This window comes from Polypterus senegalus, chromosome 4, assembly GCF_016835505.1.
Source record: "Polypterus senegalus isolate Bchr_013 chromosome 4, ASM1683550v1, whole genome shotgun sequence".
Classification (NCBI taxonomy): Eukaryota; Metazoa; Chordata; class Cladistia; order Polypteriformes; family Polypteridae; genus Polypterus; species Polypterus senegalus.
This window is the reverse complement of record NC_053157.1, coordinates 151,460,409-151,488,169: the sequence shown is the minus strand read 5'-3', so window position 1 is coordinate 151,488,169 and position 27,761 is coordinate 151,460,409. Positions and strand designations below refer to the sequence as shown.

Here is a 27,761-nt window from a genome sequence, read left to right as displayed (position 1 = left end):
CTCTTAGGGTGCCTAGCTGCTTTAAGTGTTTACTTCAGGATCTGATATCATCAGTTATGTTGTTCATGGAACATAATTAAGGGTGGCATTTAAAGCCATTAATTTACTTTTAACCAGGCAACTTCTGATATCTATCAAACAAAATGTACACAAATAGGAATGCAAAATCTACTGTTAAAAAAAGGCCCTTGCTCATTTATGAAAAAACATGCAACATTCTCTAGGCTTCTAAGAAAATTGTCATTTGTATTTCTAAAGTAAACAAATTTTTTCCTACATTATTAGAGAATGAAAAATCCTGTGACTTAATTCAATCAGTCTCTGGTTGATGAAATCAGAGTGATTTTAAAACTGCCCTGTTTAAGGTAAAAGATTGCTCTGGAACGACAACTTTAATGTTGTTCTAGGAACAACAGAGACCTACCGATTATTAGATTTGCCATTACTTCATGCTAAATAATATAACTAGCGTCTCAATCCGCTTCTATTAGCTGACGAGAATTGTACTGAATTTATATCCAAACAAATTGAATTCTTTCTAGAGACAAATACATCCCCTGAGATCTCTGCAGGAATACTCTGGGAAACTCTTAAGGCCTTCTTAAGAGGACAGATTATCTCATATCTTCCCCACAGAAATAAATCCGAAGCGAAGAAAGTAGCAGAGATAAAAAGCGAAATTACTAAAATAGATGAAGAACATGCCAGACTACCAAGCGAGACTCTACATAAGAGGAGGCAGGCTCTACATTCAGAATTAAACCTCTTGACAACTAAAGAAACCGAACAACTAATTTACAAATCCAGACATCATTATTATGAACATGGAGAGAAAGCTAATAAGCTTTTAGCGCAACAAATCCACAAGCAAGATGTACGCAACGCAATCTCGGTAATTACTAACACGAACGGAGATAAAATCATCGAACACAAAAATATAATGTACACTTTTAGAGACTACTATAAATCCCTATATACTACTGAGTTTAAAGAAGACAATATACAATCTAATGCATTTCTGGATAAATTACAGATACCACAAATTGACGCTATTAGTGTGGAGGAGCTCGATAAACCTCTGTCATTATCAGAATTACTGGATGCTATAAAGTCACTCCAAGGTGGAAAAGCAGCAGGCCCTGACGGCTACCCTGCAGAGTTTTACAAGAAATTCTCCGCTCAGCTAGCTCCCCTCCTATTAGCAACATTTACAGAAGCCAGAGATAACCAATCTCTTCCACAAACCTTTCGCCAAGCACTAATCACTGTCTTTCCAAAACAAAATAAGGACTTATTACAATGTGCATCATACAGACCAATTTCACTTCTGAATAACGACGTTAAAATACTCTCTAAAATCATAGCTAGAAGGATGGAGAAAGTGCTCCCCTCAGTAATATCACAAGACCAAACTGGATTTATTAGGGGCCGACACTTATCTTCAAATCTTCGACGCCTGTTTAATGTAATATACTCACCAACTAAATCAAACACCCCAGAAATATTATTATCATTGGATGCAGAAAAAGCATTCGACATGATTGAATGGAAATACCTTTTACTATTTTGGAGAAGTTTGGGTTTGGCCCGAACATTTGTGCATGGATTAAATTACTGTATACTAACCCAGAAGCTTCAGTTTGCATCAATAACATTTGCTCAGACTACTTTAAACTAGAACGTGGCACAAGACAAGGATGCCCTTTGTCACCACTGCTGTTTGCAATTGCCATTGAACCACTGGCAATACATTGTCGAAATACTGATCAGATAAAGGGGATTAGCAGAGAAGGACTGGAACAGAAAATCTCATTATATGCAGATGACATGGTACTGTATATATCGGACCCAGAAAATTCTGTGCCTGCAGTCTTAGCAGCACTCACAGAATTTCAAAAGCTCTCTGGTCTCAGAATTAATCTGAATAAAAGTGTACTCTTTCCGTGAATTCGCAAGCATATAATATTAGATTAGACACCCTTCCTTTTATCATTGCAGAACAGTTTAAATACCTCGGGGTAAACATCACAAGTAAACATAAAGCTCTTTATCAACAAAATTTTCGTCTGCATGGAAAAAATTAAACAAGACTTGCATAGATGGTCAACCCTTCATCTCACACTAGCTGGAAGAATTAACACTGTTAAGATGAATATTCTTCCTAAGCTCCTTTTTATTTCAAAACATACCAATATACATTAATAAATCGTTCTTTAAGCAATTAGATTCAACAATAACCTCATTTATTTGGAATTCTAAACATCCACGCATCAAAAGAGCGACCTACAAAGACAAAAGGCAGAAGGCGGCATGGCTCTACCTAACTTCCAGTTTTATTACTGGGCGCAAATATACAGTCGATAAGAACCTGGACACAAATAGAAGAACATACACAGGCATGGACCGCAATAGAAGTAAAATCCTGCAGTACTTCTTTGTATTCCTTGCTTTGTGCTCCAATAAACACACGTTATCGGCAATACACTAATAACCCAATTGTGCTCCACTCACTTAGAATCTGGAACCAATGTAGAAAGCATTTTAAGACGGAGAAGCTTCTTTCTGTGGCACCCCTGCAAAAGAACCACCTCTTTCAACCCTCACAAACATATGCAGTTTTAATATCTGGAAAAATTTGGAATTAACTTGCTTAGAGATCTTTATATAGACAACGTCTTTGCATCCTATGAACAATTACATTCCAAATTTAACATTCCAGCTACAAATTTCTTTCACTATCTTCAAATCAGGAACTTTGTTAAACAGAACCTTCCAGATTTTCCTCATCTTGCACCCTCATCCACGCTGGAAAATTATTGATCAATTTCAAGGAGTTAGACTCCATCTCTACAATATATAAAATCCTTTTACAATCCCTTCCTTTCAAAGATCCAAGAGGACACTGGGAAAATGATCTCTCAATTAATATATCAGAAAAGGAGTGGAAAGTAGCAATGCAGAGAATTCACTCGAGCTCCATATGTGCAAAGCATACAATTATACAACTCAAAATTATATATCGAGCACATCTGTCTCGACTAAAACTCTCAAAATGTTTCCAGGGCATGATCCAACCTGTGAACGCTGCAAAAGCCCAGCCTCACTAGGTCACATGTTCTGGGCCTGCTCCAAATTAACATTATTCTGGACAAAAATTTTTAATTACCTCTCAGACAGTCTTGGACTCACAATCCCTCCTAACCCATTAACAGCTGTGTTTGGGGTTCTTCCAGAGGGTCTTAAAGTGGAGAAAGACAAACAAATTGTGATTGCATTCACTACACTTTTGGCACGCAGACTTATTCTGATAAACTGGAAGAACCCAAACTCTCCTCTTTTAAGTCAGTGGGAAACTGATGTGTTATATTATTTAAAATTGGAAAAATCAAATACTCAGTTAGAGGATCTGTGCAGACTTTTTTCAAAACATGGCAGGATCTAATCATTAATATTTTGAAATGATTTTATAAAGCACAGAGAATTTGTTGATTTAGGTATTTTTAAAAGCCTTAAATTTTACACCGTTTGGCTTGCTCTCTCTCTCAAGGGTGGGGATCGATCTGTTCTTAGCATAATTCTTTTTTTTTTTTGTAAAACTTGATTGCTATGTATTGATTGTAATAAAATTAAAAAAAAATAAAAAAATAAAAAAATAATATAGCTTTTTACTTTTGATATGGGTGGAGGAGGGATTAGATTTGAATTAGATATAGAATTGTATATCTGAATGATGCTTAATTAATTTATTATAATGCAAATGATAAAATATTTTATACTGTACACTTCATTTTATAGTTAATCTTATAGAAGTGATTTTGACTAGTAAAACTTTGGATCATATTGTTTTTATTTAAAAGGTTGTGTATTATGATTTACTTGCTTTCATGTCCCATCATATGAGAGTTTAGCACCACCCTTTTGAATCTTTTTTATTTTGTTATCTCAGAATTCTAAACTTCACTGTGCTAAGCTAGAGTCAAAGTCTATTTAGAAATTCTGCCAGCAAGTAAAATGACAAAATATCATTAGCTTACTTTCCAGCTAAAATGTTATAGATTTATTTGAGCATGAAATGAGTAGATTTATTGCCTTTTAGTGTCCTGAGAGACCAGATCATTTTTTATATGACTGACAGTTTTCATATTTATAATTTTCTGAGTTACATCAATTTTATTTCAGCTTTCACTGTGAGCCTTAAGTATAGTGACTTTTACCAGATATTAAATCAGAGAGACAGTCAAATTGTTCAGATAATTGCTTGGGATTGAAATTTTTCACCCTACTTTTCAACAATATGAGCAAATTCATCCTATGAATATGCAAGACTTTTTTCTTCCTGAAGTTATATCAACTGCACTGTTAAGTCTCTCTGTAGAAGCAGAAAATTTTTCAAACTTTCATTATTCTGTAACTGTTAAATATAAATGAAATGACACTTTTTTCTTGTATGAAATTAAAGCATTCTCAATGTCTAAATGTCTGATATAATTATACAGGGAGGCATAGTGATGCAGTGGTTATTTTATTGTTGCCCCACAGCTTCAGAGTCATGGATTAATTTAACAAATTCAGATCACCTCCATTATATACTCATAGACACACTTCTCCCTGCATGTTTTTTTAATAGTTTTGAATTTTAATTCAGGGTAAAATGTATATCCTGCTTTCCAGTTTTGTAAACAATTGTGGCTCTTCAAATCGCATCAGAAGACCATAGTTTTCTGTGTTTTTTAGGTCCAGCCCACACACGCTTATTTCGTGACTCTTTCCTGTTTGGGTTCGGCTTGTTACAACATCTCATTACCTGATTGGTAATTCCTCATGGATAAAAAACATATTAGGCATAGAAGGGTTACATTCCACAACACTTCATAACTAGACACTGTTCATGATAGAATCACCAGTCAACTATATGCACGCTGCACATTCATTCCTATTGACATGCCACAACATGGGTGCTGAGACTATACTTGTACGATACACACTCACTGGAGTTGTGGTCAGTGGTGACATAAGAATATCAGCTTGTGTGACTGCTCCCACAACAAGACAGCCAACTGAAATTTCTAATATGAAAGAAGACAGCCCAATCATAAGATGCAATTGGGCATCACAACCAATCTTATACTGTATGTCAAATGACAGTTGATGAACACAGAAAATCAGTTGACAACTATAAATTGAGCTTAAAATCGTGGCAGAATTGCAAGGTGTACAGGTATGTCTGGTTACAGTCAACTATGCTACACGCTTGCCCAGTGTAGGCAAACGATTACATCATATGTGTTGTAAGTCATTTAGGTATAGACAAGTATATTTTCATAAATTATTTGTGGACAGATGTTGTTTTCATTTAAAAACACCATTTTTAAATGTGGTAGTGTGACCTTAGAAGGGAAATTTCCTTTTTAACATTGAGCAATTAACACAAATTGGATACACTGTCGGCAAGCAGCTAATGTCGGTGAAAAAATGGCATACTTTTGCGAAGTTCTGAGTCTTGAACTGTTGAGTAAATCAGGGTTAGCACTGACTTCCCCCATTGGGTATAAGAACAAAGTTCTCCAAAATTCACATATCATAAAATTATGTATAAAATTTAATTACAGAGCACAGCCAAACAGCTGTAAAAATGTTAACAAAATCTTTAGAACTTCAAGGTGAGATAACTGTCAAAGGTGCTTCTGTCAGCTTTTCCAATTATTTGCTTTTTCCTGGGTTTTCCCCAAGTACATTTAACAAAATCTTTTTAGATAGAAAAAGGCTAACACTAAATCCAATGGTCAGAAAAGGTTAAGTGTATGTTTTTTTGTGAAATCTCCTGTGTAACTGAAAATAATTTTGTTCTGAAAGGTACAAAAATGTGACCAGGACAGATGACAAAGTTGCATATGACAGATAATTTTGAAGATTTTTTGATTAGATGTAAATAATCAACTAATATTAATTATACAAAATAATTTAAATTATTTTTCCATCCAAATGCTGATTTTGAAAGTGTCCTAAAATGCATTGAAAATCAAAGATTGTGACCTTTATATGGTAGGGGTCTATGGCAAGTTGGACTAAATGAAGACCCAGAAAAAGCCTGGTCCATTTTTTAAACAAATGGTTAGTCAAACTGCAACAAGAAATGTTAACTCCAAATAAATATACAAACAAACTGAATAATTTCTTATTTAATTCAGTAAATATGCCTAAATGTTGCATTTATAAGAAAAAAATGCATTGCATTCCTTTCCAAATGTCGCTAGCCATCAGTTCTTATCTTAATTGCATGCCCACGCCAATCTTGTCTTACATCAACTCATTTATTTAAAATGAAAGTTTAATCCTTGCTCTCATTTGAACTGTGAAATCTATTTTAAAAATGCATACTTTTTTATTTAACATAAAAATTACCCACCGTGCAAAAGCCATCTGTGTAAACAAACTGACTTAGTGAGAATTTAAAGTAGCCATAGTGGTTGTGTATAACTGATTTAAGAAAAAAATAAATAAATACATACATAACAATAATAATAACTTTGGTCACAGGTAACATTAGTTCACCTACTTGACGTCAGAAGGCTAACCATTGAGCAAGAATAACACTTCAATCAATTATCAGTGATAATATGCCAGAGAACATCCAAGTGAAAGAAGGTGTATGATCAGCATGACAGAATTGCATTCTGCGTGCATTCCCTTAGTACTGGTTAATACCAAAAACAAAGGAATATGTAGAAATATTTGCAGCCTTGAACTTGGTGAAGTTTCAAGATAAAACATCTGGCAACTGTTCTTATGAAATGATTATAACTATTCTTGGTGTAGATATCCAATACACATATGATACTACACATTGAAGGGACAAATCAATTCCCACTTATAAATAAAACAAAGACATAAAAACTTTCATTTGCTAAGGAAAAGCTGTCGTCCTTAGGAAAGCTTGTTTATTAGAAAAGTTATAAAGATACTGTAAATTTCTGGGTTCATACAAAGATAGGAATGGCTTGGGTGAATATCTAACAAAGTTGGGAGCACTGATAGGATGGTAGGATAGCCATGGTCTGTTCAGAGAAAATGGCAATATATAAAAAAAACAGAAAAAACAGTTGGTGTAATGGTGTTCTGACAAAGTTAAGCAAAGAACATAGTAGGTATAATAAGCAAAGTCACAGGATGAATATGGGCATCATAAGAATATTTACCATATTTCCCTATAATGTTAATGGAGGCTAATAATTGTTTATAAGTTTTAAAGAAATGCTTAGTCAAAGTCCCCAGTCAAGCCTTAGAAGGTTATTCTGACTCAGGACAATGATAAGGACTAAGAGAAATGAAAGAAAAAATTATGTAGAGACAAATTGTTACTTTCATGTCCCCAGTGATAATTGACCAGTCCTATAGCTTGTTACAACCCAGTGGTAGTGCGTGCTATTGACAGGCCTTGCAGAAATCATTATGGAAGCCAAGCTATCAGTGAGACACTTAAGCAGCAAGCGTATTGACCTTATATGTGCCAGTATATTGAGACCTACTATATGTAAAATGTTAAGCCATCATGTATGCCAAACACCACTATAGTTGACAGGTTTCATTTTCTTCAGTTCTCCATTCAGATAGATTTGCTAGATCCAGTAATGAAATCAACAAGAGTAAATAAGGAATTCTGTACCTGTTTGACTTTTAAATGCAATTTCTGTATAGTCACCTGTACTTTGATAAACTCCCAGAAACAAAGCTGAAACTGTAGTGGTGCTGTTAATAAATAATGTGTCCAGCATCTGGGGCTTCTTATGACATTAGGTTAAGATCAAGGGTTGGATTTTATTGCCACAGTGGTAAAGGACGATAAAAGAATATCACTGAAGTTAAATAAAAATTTTCAAATTTCCTTCTGTCCAGATCTGATAAAACTATAGTAGGCTCATTTAAGAAATACATGTTTTCTTAAAGAAAGGACATCTGACTGCCCTAAGCTATGCCAAATACATCCACATGCATCATTTAATTTGAGATGCTGATGATGCTTATTCTGCATACTACAGAGGAAGTTCCATAAGTATCAACAGTATACAGCAGACATAATATTATGCTCTTAACAATGATTAGTTTTTGTAACCAGAACAATGGTATAAATGCAGAAAGCTTACTCTTCCCAAATATGTTATTGTACAAAATATGTAAAAAAAAGTGTTCTGTTTTGACTTTCAGTAGTCTGTGGGAATGTGGTAGAAACAGCTTTCCTGATGATCAGTTTCAGAAAAAATAGATAAGCATGATTGTTCAAATGAGTACTGTATGAGTTTATGAGGTCTTTTCCTTTGGTCTGACATGAGAGGAAGAAGAATGATCTTCAGGCACAAAGAAAAGTTAGATTTGTTCCTTACCTTTAGTAATAAAATGGAAGTCACTCTTCATAAGTTTTGTAAATGTATGCTTGAAGTATATTCAGCTTAGATCTCAGCTCATGGGATTTGGTTAATATTATAGTGTTGCCCATTTCCTCTGTAATACCCTGTGTAACATTAAGGGCAAAGCATCCAGAATTTCCTGCTACAGATAATGTTGAAAAGGACATCAATAGGTGCTGTACTAACATCTAATGAAGAAGACAGCCAAGGAAGGCACAGAAGTTTCCACTGGTTCATACCAATTTGGGATGATACATATTAGACACATCGGAACACTATATACATCCAGATACATCTATCTCTATCCTGCCGTCTCCATTAATTGCTTGGGAGTTGCCTCCTGCACGGCCTAGTGATTCTCTCTTCTGTGGCCTGATCTTTTACTAGCTGTTTTCATGTTACAATGTTCCTTCCACCCTTTCATTTTTAGACATGTTCTTTGAGCAGGTTGCTCATAGATAATTAAAAGTCCTTTTACTGCATTTCCCAGTTTTGTAATTTTGGGCATCCAGTTGTATGCTTTTGTGAACTTCAACATTTTCCAGTGATACATAAATTAATGAAAATACACCACTTAGTTGTACTTCATTAGTGATGAATCACTAATGCTGTGATTCCTTGTTGCAAGGTGGTCATGTGTTTATACCAACATCGTACGACAGACTAGCCTTTGACTTCATAGTTGTTTCAGTTAAAGGTTTTCTTCTGAGACTTTTGATCTTTATAGATGGACAGTCCAAGCCAGTCCAGGGTGGATTGGTGTGCTGTGCACTTCATAATAATAACTTTTCTGTGCTCTGAGGGCTCTTTAATTACTCTGAAATTCATTTGTATTCTGATCCTTATCTGTGACTTTCAATGGCCTTCCCTCTAATTGGTTTTGAAAGCTTTGTTTTCATGCTTTCAGGCAATTCACTACCTGGCTAAGAGACCTTACACAGACATGTATTTATTCTGCATGCAAGTGAGCCATTATCATTGAACACAGACAAGTGGCAATTCAGCTACCTTTTGACTTTTTAAACACAGTTTTCTGTACCTGAGATGAACCACAGTAAATTTACCAATGCAAAGAAAGTAAATACTGCTATCAACATATAGTATGTTAGTTTTTGATTTCTCCTTGTGTACTAATTTCCTTGATTGTTTATGTTCTGCATTTTGCATCACAGTTATTTGCTCTAAAATGTAATAGAGAGTTGAATACTTACGTGTAGCTTAAGCATTATATTATTTACATATTTTATTCTGTACTTTTTGTATATTTTTAAATTTCTTTAAAGTTACTGTCTTTTGTGTACTGAAAACAAAACATTTACTGGTTCTGAAAGTAACTTCTAAATTCATTTAATTTTACTGCTAAATTAAAATGATCAACCTTGGGAATTTTGGCCAAAATGTACATATTGAAAAGGTATTTAAGACCTTAAGGCATGGCAAACGTTTACAATTCATATAGCTGATAAATCTTTATGTAGTATAAACAAATGTTATAACATCTGCAGTATAACTTCAAATACATTCTTTTTATAATTCAAGGGTACATTGTGGTTTAAGTAAACATTTTAACACATCTTTCTAATTACGTAACAAGTCAAGGGTATTACTTAATTCTATACATATTTCTGTATAGTTTAGGACAAAGTTGGCTTTTCCCATTCTGATAGGCTATGTTGGCACACTGGGCTTTTAAGGCAGAAGATTTAGCAAACGTCCAGCTGCACAAAAACCTGCACTTATATTCAAAACTCAGTGACTGAATTCCAGCTGAATTCACCAGGATCTGCCTGTATGTCATCTGATAACAATGGTGTAAATCAGAGTTGAACTGACATCTTTTCAGAAGCCACTCTATAGACTTCTTGAACTGGAAGACATGAAATGGTCTCAAGCAAGCACAAAGAGCTATAATTCAAGGAATGACAACTCTGATGGACAAGAAAAACGTAATTATCAAGACACAATGATTTTGTAACCATTAGTGATTTTAATCCAATCAAATAAAGTTTTACATACCTTTAAAACTCCGGGACACTTTCTGTCTCTCTCAGATGGCTCTATAAAGGGAAATCAGAGGGAACTCCAATAGGAGCTCTGGTGTCACACTCCAAAATGACTAAAAACCTCTGAAACCTGCTCTATGAAACTAAAAAATCTATGAGACACTCTTCCTTGAGGAACTGAAGTCAACACTTTTCTCTTTGTGAGATTGAGAGCTGAGGTCCAGTTTGCCAAGCTAAACAGTGAGCCAGTCTGAAGGCTGAGAAACAGCCGTCAATTCAAGAATGGAACTTCACCATCTAAACGCTTGTGCCACAAAGAGTAATGCTTTTTCTTATGAAGTTGCAAACAACACAGCAATGGACCTAACTGAATAAAGTACTGGACACCACAGACAAGCCTCAGGTAGGAAAGAGAAGACTGCACTACAACACAAGAAGAATCCTCTACTTGAACCCTGAGAGTAACAAAACCATTGTCAGGGGGGATAGAGTATATGAACTAGTTTTGAGTTGAGGACTGTGAAAGCCTGTGCCAGCTATGCCGGATCAATTATTGTGGAAATGTACGAACTGAGCTGTGATGCAGCTATGCTAACCATTGCACCACTGGGTCTCAACCAAGAAAAGACACAGATGGAATGATAACCACAATCAAAATATAATAAATAGCCACAAACTGGCAATAAGTAAAAAACATAGATTTCCATTTATAGAGTTCATATGGTTCCAATCTCGCTGCACACATTAATAGTGCAAGGAAGTGGCAGCATGAGCCTGGCTCATTCCATTGTTTGAAGTCGCAGTTGTGGGTGCAGTTGAAATGTCTTTTTTGTTTCCCATGCACCTGTGCAGATGCTTCACATTTTCATCTTTCATGAAGAATATAGAAGTCTCTTGTAAACAGTAATAAATCTTGGGAAGGGGTAGGGGAAGGGCTCATTTAAGGCTTGCTGCAGCACATGGCTAATTATAGATGCAGATTAGATATGCAACATTGCAGTGCCTCAGGGATCCATGTTATATATCTGGTGGCAGTACTCATAGTAATGTCATTATGGTTAGATAATATAGCCCTCAAAGTTTATTTTTAAACATATGCAAGGTGGAAGTCTGGATTACTAGAGTGATCTAGTCAGTGACATCATGCATCACACATACCCAGAATACATTGGCAATGATCTTACAGTACCCATATGCGAAAGTTCTGTGTGTGGCTGCTACAGCTCTGTGACATCATGCTGTCCTCACAAAGCATCATGGGGTGCCGGGAAAATAATGTTTGTCTAAGCTGCCACATGGTTGAATTTTCAGGAAAATATTCTGCAAGCAAGGTTACTGTTGAATACAGCTTATTTGCTGCAAAAAAAATTTTGATGGATTTTTCGTCAGTGCCCATACAGGGTCAGTTTATATTTGCTTAAAAGCGTAACACACACATCTTTGGGAACTGAGAGCAAAACCATAGTATCCAGAGAAATAACACATTGTCACAGGGAGAACAGCCAAACATAACACAAGCAATGAGGTAGGGTTCAAGTGCAGGCACTTCACGTGTTAGGCAACAGCATTGTTCAAACCTGCACACACTGCAATCATGCTGATGATTTCTGTCTGTACCTTTTAACTAAAAACTGCAGTTTTAGCCATAAAACCTAATTTTCTGTTGCCTGTAGTAACTGTTGATTGCTTGTTTTTAAAATTGTAAAGCATAAATCTTCAGCTATAAAAATATTTAATATAACAATATATAACTAATTTTAGTAAGAATTAGTGTTAATTTTTTCTCAGTTTTTACCACCATTTCATAATGACAGCTGATATTAGCCCTGTTATAGCTAACATGAGCTGAGGCTCAATTTAGGCTGGGGTTTTGTGCAACAGTGTTTTTGTGCATGTATTATAAAGTTTGTAATCATTTTAAAAAACCTATATACTAAAGATTAAATATAGATAAGAGGTTTTAATTTCTGCTATATGCTCTAATGTATTTTTGTATGGAAGGTTATTAAGCTTGCATAACACTGAGTACAAGCTGAGCATACCTTAACAATGTCACAATTAACTTGCAAATTACAACTTGTTCTAATTATATGATTTATTCTAACAGAAATGCAAATAAGAATAATCATGCAGTAAAACAGAGTAATTTTCAAATTCATAAATGATAAGATCATAACAATAATTAGTATTATTGTTGAGATATGGCCAGAAAAAGTCATAGACAGAGGCAGATACAGTCACAAATCTGGAGGCCTAGACCAGCTGGCCATTCACTCCTCTCTTGAGCATTGTAGAGTATTATCAGAGTCCGTGCTCATCTAGTATGGCAACTTAATCCTTTACTTGGAATACAAGGCTCTCATTATTTCTGGTGTCTTTCCCATCGGTAGTAGTAAAAGCTTGATGGTACAGTAGTGACACCAAGTGCCACAGCAGGGCAATACGAAGTGAAGAATAAGTAGCATTTTATAATTAATATCATGCTTCATCTTTTTGTGCAAATGACTGGCAGTAGAGGTGTAATAAGAACAGCCAAACAGCAGGATTTAAAAAAACAGAGACCAATTGGCCATCTCCCGCAAAAGCAGGAAAATCATTCCACAACTTTAGGTCTCTGTAGCTAAAAGCTCAACCTCCCACCACTGCCATCTATAGATCTTAAAGCCTGCTCTAGTTTGTATGTAATGATAAGTTGAGATAAGTAGGACTTAGGACATCTACATCTTTATTGGTAACAATAATAACATTTTAAAGCAGCTGTAAATTTAACTGATATCCAGTGTAAAGACTTAAGAGCATGAGTTATTTAGTCCATATTTCTAGTACTAGTAAAGATTGCAGCAGAATTTCATGTAAACTTAAAGCTGTAAACAGAAAAGAAACCTGTGAGTAAATGCATTACAGTAGTCCTATATACAGTATTTAAGCTGAAACTAGTACTAGTGCTATTTAAACTGTAAAAAACAAGTTTTAGAAGTGTATTGTGTTTTAAAATTCAAACTGGTGACAATAAATTTTACCCTTAGGATCAATAGAATATCTATCTATCTATCTACCTAAGATTATTCGTAAGTTGCATGCTGGTTCAGTAAAACTAGCATCCATTATGAGTCTAGGCATTGTTTTAATATGTATATATGGATGATGCTTGTTATACCCATCAAAATCTTTTGACTTATGTGCGTTACATCTGTCAAATGAAACGTTACAGAGGAACTGCAGACCACAGACAGGCTATGAAACAGTTACCGAGCATTACAACTCTCAGTTGAATGAAATTTCTAAATTATTTTAACTTTTTCATTTACTTCATCACAACAAGTAATGAATAAAATAGAGAAAAATAAATCAGGATTTTTCTCTCAAACTCTTAAGGCCAACTGTGTGGCAACATTACTATTGAGTCTAGAAGTCTTTTTTCTGTTCCTGTTATTTAGCATTATGAATCCTGCACCAGTGATCACCTAGCATAGTGACATTCCAGTATTTTCAGATAGGATCAGAAAAGTATCAGTGTCTGATCATAGGTACCAGGGAAAGTTGTGCATCACATAAATGTGTGTGTTAGGACAAAGACATCTGGATAAATATATTCATTTAGACAGAGAGCTGTTTCTTTAAGCAGGAAGTATAATTTTTTTTTAATGATGTATTTCTCTGGATGACAATGTTTCACATTAATCCAGACATATTTTCTGGTTGGAGCATGATATTTTTGTTGGGATACTGAAAGCCCTTTTCCGTCCTTGAATCTGTGAAAGCTTTTTTTTTTCTAGAAAATTGTGAACCAGGGTTTTTTTTTATAAAAGACATTTATCATTAGCGACTGACTGTGTATTTGATAGAATGGGGGTGGTAGGGTTCATTTATTTTCAGTGAATATATGTTCTTATGCATATACAAATGCTAACCCTGCAGAAGACGAATGGGTAACTTTCATTCTTCAATTATATAAACATTGGAATGAATGTCACATCTTATCATGCAACTTTCTAACCCTTTAGACTGCATGGCATCAGTACCAAAAGCCACTTTTTAAGATTTCTAAAGATGTGAGGCCAAAATCTGGAATAGTTTTGTTTTTACTTTTGAGAGTGAATAAAAAGAGAGGTCCAGACAGAGAAAGAAAAATGTCAAGATGATAAAAAGTTATTCTGAGATACTTAATTATGTTTAAAATATAGTGCAGATAAATGTTGTATTCTTCTATTTTATGTTTTCTGTATATTTATAACTCCAATGTTAAATATAATAAAATAACACTCCAATATACATTGTGAACAGCCATTGTTTTTGTTCGTAGTTAACAATTTGTGGTGATAGACTCTCAGTCTAATTATGTTTAAATTGTTGTAACTAGTAGAAAAGTTATGCACATAATTTCTATGAGTAATAAAGATGGTATCAGGCTTACTTTTAATTTTTTAGGTTACTTTTAATTATATATATATATATTTACATTGTGTTTTAGCACAAGTGATACTATAGTTTATTGTATATGGCAAATTATTACATTTTAATTAGGTATTTTAGATGTAATTTAAATATTACCTCTAAATTCATAATCATAACTACTCAGAGGTTAACCTTTACTTATTCCCATTTACCAGTACATGTAGGCTCAAGTCATTTCCCAAGTGATGTTTGCCAAATGTCAGCAGATTCTGCTAATTGCACTTTTGTATATGTTTTACAGAAAAGTCTTTCAGCAGATGTAACACTTTAAACAAGTTATAAAAGGTAATTAGTTCTAATTTAGGACTGAGAGATTTAGGAAAGTGAAAAAATAGTGTATCTAAAATAAAATGTTTTTCTGTGTCATATATGATTTAAATGTAATAACCCATATTAATACAGACACTGGCACTGCAGCTGTCATAGTTTGTATGGAAATTCTGTCCTATTTTTTCCTAATTTAGAATATTTGATTTATGTTCAACTGCAGAGTTACCTACCATCCGCACACTGAAGATAAATGATAGAATTGGATATTCATTATATTAGGTTTCCAGGCTGCAGACCCTGTTGAAGTTCAAATAAATACTTTAGGGAGGCTGAATAGTTAGCAGAATTCAAATTAGTATTGTTTTCCTTTCCTTTATTAACTTTATAAGAATAAATTACAATGAGAATGATTCAGATCAACTAAACATATCATAAGTAATACAATATTGCATATCACATTTAAATTCTGCTTCAACACTATCCTTAACCCATCTAGAGAGAAATTAAATTGGATAACCTATTATGGATATTGAAGCATCTGGATGGTTAACAGAGTCCCAATGTATTTACCTAAAACAAAATTAATAAATTGTTGCCACATGCTAAAGAAGCTTTGAGTACTTCTTCAAGTGCAAAAATGTTTTTTTTTTTATTTGAATGGGGTAGCCTTTTCTGTGTGTTATAATGAATTGATTTTAATTTTATGACTGAATAAGACAAGACGATGAGCTGCAATGTAGTATGAAATAATGCAACAGATTATTCACTACACAACAGAGTATAATCCCAACTAGTGATACTCTACTGTAAATTATTGAAGGTAAGCAAAGACTTTTCCACAGTATGGTTTGGGTATGGCACAGTCCCAAAACATATGGCCAACAACATCACTCACAGTTAGGCTACTGGTTACATTTTAAAAATAAGTGCATGCAGTATAAACTTTTCACTTGAATTACACTATTCTTCTCATAGATTGATAAGAAGTGTATCTTGTCAATGGGCTGATTCTTTATCTAAAATTCTGATTGAAAGATTCTTTTCCTGCTGGTGCTTCCATTCGTCTAGGAGGAAACATTTTGAAAGAAAGTGGTAGAGAGCTAGGGCTTCTCAGGACTGCATGCTCAGTCCTCTGCTGTTCACCTCCTTAACTCATGAATGCACAGACTTACACAGCTTCAATTGCAACATAATTTTCATTGATGACAAGACTGTCAACTGGGCATAATAAGCAGGATGACAAGTCGGTACATAGTGATGAGGTGGAACAGCTGACCATTTAGTTGCAGATAAAACAATCTGTCCTGCAGTATTGATAAGTCCAAAGAGGTAACTGTTGACTTTCAGGAAAAAACCCACCCTGACCATATCCTAGTCTGCGTAAATGGCTCTGCTGTGGAAATTCTAAAAAACATCAAGTTCTTCAGTGTGCACGACACTACATTCCTAAATAAAAAGGCCCAGCATAAACTAGAGTTTCTGAGGTGACTGAAGCTAGCGAGTTTCCTGGCTCCCATTCTCACCATTTTTTACAGAGGTGCCATAAATAGTGTTTTGACCAGCTGCATTACAGTCCGGTATGACAATTACAGCATGTGTGACCACATAAGTGTACAGAGAATTGTGAGATCAGCAGAGATTTTTATCTGGGCACCTCTCCTTTCTCTGAAATAAACTTTCTTCAAATGCTGTGTCCACAAGTTCTACTACATTGTGCAGGACTCCTCTCACCCCTTTCATGGATTATAGAAAAAGATACAGTAGCATCAGAGTGAGACTTCCCAGGTTGTGTGATAGCTTTTTGCCCCAGTCTGTTACGTTCTTCAATGCAGTATGGAACCCTTATAATCTTGCACCCCACTTAACAGTCTTGATCATGATCTTTTCCAACAATTTATGCACAAATCTCTTTATCTTTTATGACAAAAGATAAGTCACTGCACTGAACTATGACATAGGTGTTCTGAGGATTCAAATGCATTTTCAATATAGAAATATCTATGGGTCCCAATGCGAAGAATCTTAAATATAATTCAAGAAAATGTTCTAAGTTCAGAACTGTTGGAAAAGATGACAATCATGCACAGTCTTAAATATCTTCTACATGGATACCACCTCTTGAATGGGATCAGAACCACCAGATTCCTGTTAAAATAATGGGAGTTAGTAGCAGTAGGTTGTTTTTCCATAGCACGGCGTTGGAACAACCACTTCTGTGAAGTACCTGACCTGGGGCCTCATGTATAACGCTGTGCATAGAATTTACACTATAACATGGCGTATGGACAAAAGCGGAAATGTGCTCACGCACAAAAAAATCCAGATGCATAAATCTGTGCGTACGCCAACTTCCACATTCTTCCGCTACATACATCCCGGTCAGCTTGAAAAGTAACGCATGTGCAAGCGCCTGCTGTCCCGCCCCAACTCCTCCCAGAATTACACCTCTTTGAATTTGCAAATCAATATAAATGGCCCTTAAGCTCAGCCTTCTGTGAAAAGGCAATGGCAAAAGTAAAAAGGGGAAAATAGAAGAATTTCAGCGAATACCAAGTGGAGGCAAAGAAAAACGTACTATTTGTTGGTTTAAACATTGGTATAAACAACAAAAGGAAGTTGATCGAGTGACATAGCGTGTCGGAGAAACTCGACAGCTCACGTTCACAAAGTCGCACAGTGCCTGAAATAAAAAAGAAGTCGTCAGATATCAAAGTCGCCGTGAAAAGGCGAATTCTAGCTCACCGTCTGAGTGTCATATGAAAGCTTATTAGGGTACAGAGAAAAAAAAAGGCACACAGTGGGGAAAAAGCATGAAATGTCAACTTTAATCTCTAAATTTCCAGTTTAATCACGTAGTTTATTTTGTCATTAAAGTAGAACATCATAAAATTTGTCTTAAAATTGTTTAATTTACTAGTTTCTCAATCCCATCATAACTAAAGTAGCACGCTAAATGCATTGTTTTGTATTTGATCTTCTATGTGCTCTATGTGTGTGAATCACTACGTGCTTCCGGGCTTTCTCTTCCTCCGACAGGACACAGAATCCATTATATTTGTGATATTACAGCTCTCTGAATAATTAAAATACTGAGATATATACATGATATCATTTTCATGATGATAGGAGTTAAGGCATGTTATTAAACATGGGAACACGGTGGCGCAGTGATTGTTCATGTCTCACGCAAGATGCTTGCTGCGCCGTGTGCGAACTTCGATGAAATACTTTATTGCAGCAGTACTGTCTCTTTCAAACGTACTAACCTCCAATTCCTGTCTTTACTTTTCTTTCTCCAAATACCCAATCGCCACACAGTCAACTCTGTAATAGACTTTAAGCCATCTGCAAGCTTAGAACTCCGATTCTTCAAAATTTTTAAGGAACATCGAAATATCTTCGTAGTACATGTTTAATTTTTTTATCCATCTATCCTTCCAGTGTCGCATCAGTACCAGCAAGAATATAGAGCAAGGCAAGAACGATCTGTGAATGGAGTGTCAGCGGCTCGCTAGCGCTGTGGCACCATGTAGTTAAAGTTTTATCTGTATAATATAATAAACATATTTTGCTGCATTTCATCTTAAAAATTATATCGTCATCATATGTAAATATGCGCTTTATAAAGTGGCTCAGGTTGTGCAATATTATAACTGTAGTGCAAGTTTTACAGTGAAGTGATTGTACTAATAAATACAAACAGTTCTACAAGGAGCACTTGATGGACTGAGTGAGTGCGTTTAGATTTTTTGTGGGATGAAACTGTTTCTGAACTGCGATGTCAGTACAGGAAAGGCTCTGACGTGTTTGTCATATGAGAGCAGTTCAATAGACAGCATTTCTGAGGCAGTGTGTGATTGATGCTGTATACCGATAATTCTATTTCCGATCAGCTGCTGTACAGCTGTGATTCACACTCAGATACAGTGATATAAATACTCAGAGTGGTGTAGTGAGAATAATATGGAAAAAGATGATTCGATGTGGGATCCGAGGTGCAGTGAGAGTAACAACGCTAAAGCAGTTATGGTATTTGGAATAGTTTGACCATTCTGTGGACCATTATATTGTTACAGGATAATTACAATCAGATGCATTAAACTAATAAACAATATGCGGTTAATTTCAGTGTATTTATACACTGTATTTATACATGTGGATGTGGGTCTAAAAAAGAAAGGGTAACCACACAGGAACAGTAGCACTGCTTTGATGCTGGGTGCCGCCAGTCTGCAAAACCGAGCAGAGAACTTACGTACGACAGGGTATGAGCTACCATGGAAATGTGCATGGCTTCCGCCAAGTTTGGGTTTTATACATCGTGATTTGAACATGGAAACATTCTTATGCAACATTTTTGGGCGTATGCACGGTTTATACATGAGGCCCCTGGAGTTTAAAATCCCTAAATCTTCCAAAGTGAACAGCATGCTCCATACACAGATGAACACTGCTACAATGCATTATATAAAATGTTAACAAGATCGCTCTCTGTAGATGGCCCTAACAAAAAAAGCCTCTCTGAATCTTTTATGGGCGAACTTGCATGTGTTCCCTTTGCTATGTAAGCTTAATGTGCCTATTGTAGTCTACCATCAGAGAGCCATAATGGAATGAAAATACAACTGAAATGATTTTCTCTAAATAAAGCTATTATTGTAAATTGCCAAATATAAAAACTAAAATAGAAATATTGTAAGGTTTGTAAAAATTAACTGAAAAGGAAATGGCCAATGCAAATATCTATATAATAAAAGCCCAGCGCGTTGTCCGTGTCCGGGTCTGCGTTCCTTTTGGCTGTATAGCCATCTCAGTCCGTCCCCTCTCAGAATTCCTGCTTACCCCCCTCCGTTCTTTCCCCTTTGATTTTATTTTTCCTGTTCCCGAAAATCTTTTCAAAACAAAAGTAAAGAAATAGACAGAGGGTCACATTAACGTCTTCTCCCCTCTGCCTATTAAATAATCAATAAAATGAAATAAAAAAATCATGAAAGAAACAAAAACCACAACTTACCCTTACAGCCAAATACGTGGTGTATACAGGTTATGAGGCGTGATGCTAATTAACGCCCGTACTACAACAGATTATATTATTCATATACTATTAACTATTTACAGGGATCAACTCTTTTGGGGAAGTTCATAACAAAAAAAAAAAAATTTAATTATAAATAACATGTGCACTTGAGTATTTCGAGCCCCGCGTCTGAGTCGGATGGTTCCCCTGGTCACCAATTCGTGTGTTTCACTATGCCTTTCCGTCTTCAGCTACCCATGTGCACTTGTACGGAGGAGACCTTGCCGAAAGAAACACAACTAAACCTGCTGCTTCTAGAGAGGACAGATTATAGCGTGATCACGAAGCAAAGAGGCAAAGGCGTGACAGTCGCTCGCAAGAAATGGACACACAGCATTCACACAGATTAGCTCAACGACGCGTCTCTGCCGCGCAACGAAAGGCAACTGAAACCCCTACAGAGAGAGAAGATAGATTACGCCATGATCATGAAAGAAAGAGGCAAAAGCGTGCCAATGAGACACCCGACGAGAGGTCCTTACGATTGCAAAACAACCGTAATAGACAAACTCCTACAGAGAGAGAGGACACATTACGCCGTGATCACCAAAGAAAGAGGCAAAAGCGTGCCATTGAGACACCCGACGACAGGTCCTTCCGTGAGAATCCTGAATCCAAAGAGGACTGTTTCATTTATGTTAGGTAGAATGCCCAGAGGGGACTGGGCGGTCTCATGGTCTGGAATCCCTGCAGATTTTATTTTTTCTCCAGCCGTCTGGAGTTTTTTTGTTTTTTCTGTCCCCCCTGGCCATTGAACCTTACTCTTATTCGATGTTAATTAATGTTGATTTATTTTGTTTTATAATTGTGTCTTTCATTTTTCTATTCTTTAATATGTAAAGCACTTTGAGCTACTGTTTGTATGAAAATGTGCTATATAAATAAATGTTGTTGTTGTTGTTGTCCTTACGATTGCAAAACAACCGTAATATACAGAAACGTACGGTCTCGCAAGAAACTCTGAGTGAACGCTCTCAAACTGACACTCACCACTAACAGACATAATTGTGGTGCGATGAAGGACCCAGTTCACGACTGGCAGCCACGTTTAAACAGGGAGTCCTTCAACTGTGGTCATCCAACACGCAGCGTAGCGTGCGCCAAGTTGCTAGTTACAGAAATAAAAACTAATCAAAAAAACATTGGTGCACACATATACAATATGAAGTTTCTTTTTATTTCCTCAAAGTACTGTGAATGTTGAATAATAAAATTAATAGTTCATGATTAGTCTCATTTTACTTTAACTGTTACTTTACCCACTATAAAATCGGCAATTATAAGGTGAGTGCTGAGTACTGGAACTAGGTCTGGGTCTGAGTTGGTGAATTGGGAGCCAAGGGACGAAATTCTGACTGTTTTATCACTAATGATATTTTTACCAAATTGTCATGTAGCTGAATTTCTGTCACTGGCTTTGGCAGTGTGTATAGTACTGACCACAATAGGTTGGGAGAGCCTGACGTTGAATATGAATTAGCTAAATTAACCTAACAAACAAAGCCATCCAGCTAGATGTCATCTTAACTCGGTTTACTTTGATTGTCTACTTGTGGTAAATTACTATATACTTCTGATAATTAGATTAGATTAGGTTAGGTTAGATTGGAATGAATATTCAAGAGAAGTTGCCAAATCCTGACAAACAGTATCCTGACATATGATATTTATAGTTAGTTTGCCTCCATAAGTATATGGAACAGCAGCACAATCACCACTAAATTCTCATTAACATTTGTGCCACATCTTCACTTGTTAAGCAATATATATTCAGTCAAATGCTTGGCTTACAGTATATTGTAGTCCTTTATCAATTATTTATTTTTATCTTGGTGTAACATTTTACAATTGCCCTCACTGTGGAATCGAGATTTTTGTCTTTCCCAATTTTATTTCACCTTATGCCCTGGCAACCACTTAACAGCCAGGGCAATATTCACAAGTATAATAGTATAAAATAATTGATCAGGTGTAGTAAATTGTTAAAAACATCAATGTTATTGCATATCTATTTTGCATTAATCTTAAGCATTTGTTTTGTTTTGTAGGAAACTAGATGGAATTATATGTTTCTGTTCATCATGGCACCTGCCCTGATGCAGCTACTTGTTTTGCCTTTTCTCCCTGAGAGTCCCCGGTACCTACTGCTTGAGAAAAGAGATGCTGACAAAGCTGAAAAAGGTTAAAATATGAATATATATTTGAATTTTAAATTTTATTATTTTTTATGTGAAATTACTATCATTAATTATGTCAATAAATACACCACAATTCAGGACATGTCCTTTTGAATTTTATGAAGGGGATATAAGAACATTTCATGATGTTTCAACACTTCTCTTAAGACACTTGGGGTGATTTAGTTCATTAGCATGTACGGTGTTGTGAAAAAGTATTTGTCCCATCATATGTACTATATTTCCCAATATTTTTCTCAGTAAAGGTTAACAACAGTAAATGTTAGGAAAATTAGATTCTGAGTGTACAAATAAGGTCATTGACAGTCATTTACTATATTTTTAACATAACTTACTGTAACATAACATTCTCAAACCTGTGGTGGCCACCTCTAGCAGCAATAAGTGTACATCCAAACACTTTTGTAGTCATCACTCATTCTTTCGCACCATATGTGTTTAAAATCACTATTTCACTGCATAACGCTGGAGGCATCAGCACATGAACAAACGGGATGCCATGCTTCTATAGATTCATTTTAAACTGATCAGAGTTCAAAAATTAGTAGGAAAAATTTTCCTCATACAACAAAATATTCCCAAACCATGACACCCTAGCACCATTGTTTAGAGAGCCTGACTGTGGAATTCAGTGTTAGTCTTTCTCCCAATATAACAGGGCCCATGTTCCCCAAAAATTTTTCAGTTTTTACTGATTATAGTAGTATTATTCAAGGATTATTTCAAAATTCAGATGAATTTTCAAAGTGTTTATTAATGAATAGTGGTTCCCACCTTGTTACTCTGTCATTTTTTCTGTTTTATGTCTGGTCTCTTTCTGGTTGTATAACCATGTACATCAATCGTAGCTGAGGAGAGAAAGGCAAGCAGGTTCCAAGATACTGTTGTTTTTTTTTTTGTTACTTCATGGGCATTATTGAAGAGATGGTAACTCCTAGAAAGAAATGCCTGCTCCCAAATGACATCATTTGAATTATATGGCTGTAAGAAACCTAAGAAACATATGAAATTTGATAAACTAGAAGAGATCTCAGGCCATCAAGCCAGTTTGTCTAGCTAATAGCTAAGCTGTATCAATATCTCATTTGGATTATTCTTAAGCAAATTTCTTTCAGAAATGGCATAATGTGTCTCTGTAGCCATTAGTTCTCTGATCATTTTCTGATAGTAAAGATAGATTTATTATTCTGGAAAGGTAGTTATTCCTTGAATTGGTCTGAGTACACTGGGACAGCAATACCTTTTTCAATAATTACATTTGATTACAGATCCAGGTGTGCAAACCTTGTAAACTTAACTAAGAAGGCTCAAAGCTATAATTGTTGACTTCTACAAAGTACTGAATTAAGGGCCTGAATAATTTTATGAATGAGAGATGTCAGGTTTTGATTTTTAATGAATTTACAAACCTTTCTGAAAACATGCTTTCACTTTGTCATTATGGATTATTAAGTATAGATAGATGGGCAAAAATATCAAGTTTATCGATTTAATATTAAATCTGCAAAATAATGAAGTGTGCAGAAAATGAAGGGGCCTGAATACTTCCTGAATCTGCTGTGTATAGCATGTTTTGCAATAAGCACCAAGATGCTTTATGAATTAAGTAAAACAATGAAATGCAATGCAAAATAACAAGGTAGATTTTATATTACTTAAAATATATAATATACACACAAAAGTTTTTGCAAGTTATTGTAACGAGATTGGAAACCTTATGTAGGAGAAGGTCAGTGGAATATAGCCTTCAGGCCTTCAAACCCTCTGCAGACTAAGAGTATGTCTAGCTAGTGGGGACACTTGCCTCCTGACCTTAGGACAATCTTCATCAGCAGATACTTAAATCCATTGTGAGGACATCCCTTCTCCTAACAGCAAAATATAATTCTTCAGAACTGTCACAAAAATAAGCCTTGGGGGACAGATCCTAATACTGCATTGGGATGTCATTACAGCTGACCATTATCTTAAAAAAATGATTGTATAACTTAGAAAAAAAACAACTTTGTTTCAGCTGATTGCTGTATTCCTTTTAATCCTATAATATGATGTACTTTGTTTAATGGGAAATGAGCAATAAACATTATTAAACCATTAGGAATGAAAACAGTATAGTACATATGTCTGATTAATAACATAATCCAAACTACTGGTACTAATACTAGTAAAATGTAAAATGTAATTATTTTTGCAGTTATTATTTTATTGTGATTATTTTGCTGTTATGAAAGCTGCTTGCAATTACTTTTACTTATTGTGATTAAATTACATGGGCGTTATCAGTAATTTATGTACTGAAACTGAGATATATTTTCTGCTATATTTGTTATGAATTATTCTTTACCTAAACATTTGTTCTTGATATTTATATATAACTACAGCATGGTTTTAGAGTTGCAGATATGCTCAATTAATGTACCTTTCACATCATTCTAGACTTGGTCATCCAAATAAGCTTTAAGAATATAAAAGTCCAGTTTAAGTTGAGTTCCACATTTCAGCTTCTAGACTTATTCAATGTGATATCAGTCTTCTTGACTCTTTTAATATACTGAATCTGAAAAGTTCATAAAACATTAAATCAGACAGAAAGCCAGAGGTCAGTGAGACTACAACTTAATGTATGAAATAATGGGGCTTTTGGAAGGTATTTATCAGGACTACAGCTCTACACCAGTTTTTTTCATAGTGTTAAGTGGAGTGGTCATCCAACTTGCAGGGAAAACTTGGAGGTTGGTGTCAGGATTGGCAATATAACTACTGTAAATACTTCACGCTGCTCCTACATGGCAGACAGTTCTCCTTTTGGCTCCCCACAAGTATGGCAAGCCAAATTAACATTTAGAGATATCTCAAAATGAATTTTGGATATCTTAAAATGTAATTTACTTTTTAAGATATCTGAAACTCGCTTTGAGATATCTTAAAACAATTTCCTTTACATTTTAAGATATCTGCAATACATTTTGAGATATCTCAAATGTATTTCAAGATATCTCAAATACAGTTTCAGATATCTCAAAATAATTGTGTCTGCATTTCAAGATATCTCAAATGAATTTTCAGATATCTTAAATTGACCTTTCATGCATTTTAAGATATCTTAAATGCATTTCAAGATATCTCAAAATCATTTCCTGTAAAATTGCCTATTATTTCAATGGGACTACTTGTTTATTATAAGATATCTTAAAATGTATTTGAGATATCTTAAATTGTATTGTAGATATCTGAAAATGCTATTGAGATATCTTGAAATAATTGAGTGTCCTTTTAAAGATATCTTAAAATGCATTTTAGATATCTTGAAATACAATTTGAGATATCTTGAAATACATTGTTAGATATCTGAAATGGAGCAGAGACCCATTTTAAGATATCATGAAATTAATTTTAGATATCTAAAAATGTATTTCAGATATCTGAAAAAAAATTAATTTCAAGATATCTTGAATGCTTTTTAAGATATCTAAATTATATTTCGAGATATCTCAAAATAACTTCCTTCTCATTTTAAGATATCCCAAATACATTTCAAGATATCTTAAAATAACTTCCTGTGTATTTCAAGATATCTCAAATTCATTTTGGGATATCTCGAAATAGACAGGAAGTCCCATTGAAAGAATAGGAAATGTTACAGGAAGTGATTTTGAGATATCTCAAAATGTATTTGAGATATCTTGAAATGCACAGGAAGTTATTTTAAGATATCTCGAATTGCATTAAAGATATCTTAAAATGCATTTCAGATATTTCAAAATCTACAGCATATCATTTCAAGATATCTTGAAATCTATTTAAGATATCATAAAATGCTTTTTAGATATCTTAAAATAGATGCATTTTTAGATATCTGTAAGTCAATTTGAGATATCTAAAATGCATTTCCAGATATCTTAAAATCCATTTAGCTCTGCTGCAACCACCCATATGAAGGCTCTTTGCATTATGAACGGGATGGGGGAACGTCCTTGGGAGCCTCATCCTGGAAGAGTCGAAACTGCTGGAGAGCCAATGGGGTCAGGCCTATTGGGGATTGGAACTGATGTGGTGCTGTGGCATCGCACGCTAAATGGCAGCACTTGAGTAATAATTTGAGGTGGCCCATCCAGCTAAGCACATGGAACGCATTGTTTCTCCAGCACCTCTGCTGTTGGAGAAGCTTCGTAAACTTTGCTTTTCGGTGGTGGCACTTTCTGAGGTGCTCGGACCAGGGACTGGTCAGATCTCTTTAGGTGAATACACCTTTGATTGGTCTGGTCACTCTGATGGCTGTTATACTTAGGGAGTAGCTGTTGCTGTGGTGGATCGACTTCTTCCAAAGATGTCCGATGTCATTCCTTTCCACGAGCATATTATGAGACTCAGATTACTCCCTGGGGAACTTTGTCTGTCGTCTCAGTATATGCTCCAACTGTGGTGAATGATGTCTCATTGAGGGAGACATATATTTTCCTGCTTCGCTCGGTGGTTGATGGGTGCCCATGAGGTGACACTCCTCTGACCATGGGTGACTTCAATGTGAGCACTAGCACTGACAGGGTTGACTATGAGGATTGTGTTGTTCTCTATGGGTTTGGTGACCTCTGTGAAACTGGCTTTGTGTTCCTTTGCAAAAGTTCAGGTGCTGCAATTTGCAGGATCCTGGTTCCAGATCCCTGAGCTGCATAGTTGGACTTGGTACTCCAGTACTGGTGGTGCAGTGAAGGAGATCAATCATATCCTCATGGGCAGATGCTAGAGGCTCCTACAGAACTGCAGGGTATGCAGAACTACCCCGTTTATGAATTCTTACCACAGACTTGTGGTTGCTACTCTGAAGATCCTTCTTAGATCCAGTAGGCTACTACCTGCTAGGAGAGTGAGGCTGGACCTGGCCAGATTCCAAGATCAGGGTGTTTCTAATGATTATGCACACAGTTTGTGTGAGGAACTTGCAGACTTACGTGCAACTGCCAATCCTAATGTGATGTAGGAGGCCCTCCACGACAAGACCGTGAAGGTTGCTAAAGGTTGTTCCCGGAAGGAGGTGTTTCATCTCGTAGGACATGCTGGATATCATCAAGAGGAATCGCAGAACATGGCTTGATGGCAACTCTGGACTGTACTGGGAACTGTGAAAGATGGCTGTAAGGGCTCTGAGGGCAGAGAAGGAAGCTTTGTTAGAGGAATTTGTGATTAAATACACACCATCTATGGTCTAGTGACCCACATTCTGCTTACAGAGGAATTGAAGCATTATTCACATCCAAATCTGTTCCTCTGAGAATTGAGTGTAGGAAAGGATGCAAGGAACCCCAGGTTTGTGGTAAAGCTGTCCTCCAGGTATTGCAAGTAATCTTTGCTTCAATTT

At 35.6% G+C, this 27,761-nt stretch overlaps 1 protein-coding gene across 3 annotated transcripts in view; it reads left to right on the top strand.

The window, feature by feature from the left end:
* Window positions 1-27,761, top strand: part of slc2a9l2 (solute carrier family 2 member 9, like 2) — a 185,525-nt gene that overhangs the window by 88,789 nt on the left and 68,975 nt on the right. For all 3 annotated transcript variants that reach the window (XM_039751487.1, XM_039751489.1, XM_039751488.1), the window contains exon 7: window positions 22,256-22,388. In XM_039751487.1, coding sequence (XP_039607421.1) covers window positions 22,256-22,388 — 133 coding nt within the window. The remainder of the gene's footprint in view (window positions 1-22,255; window positions 22,389-27,761) is intronic.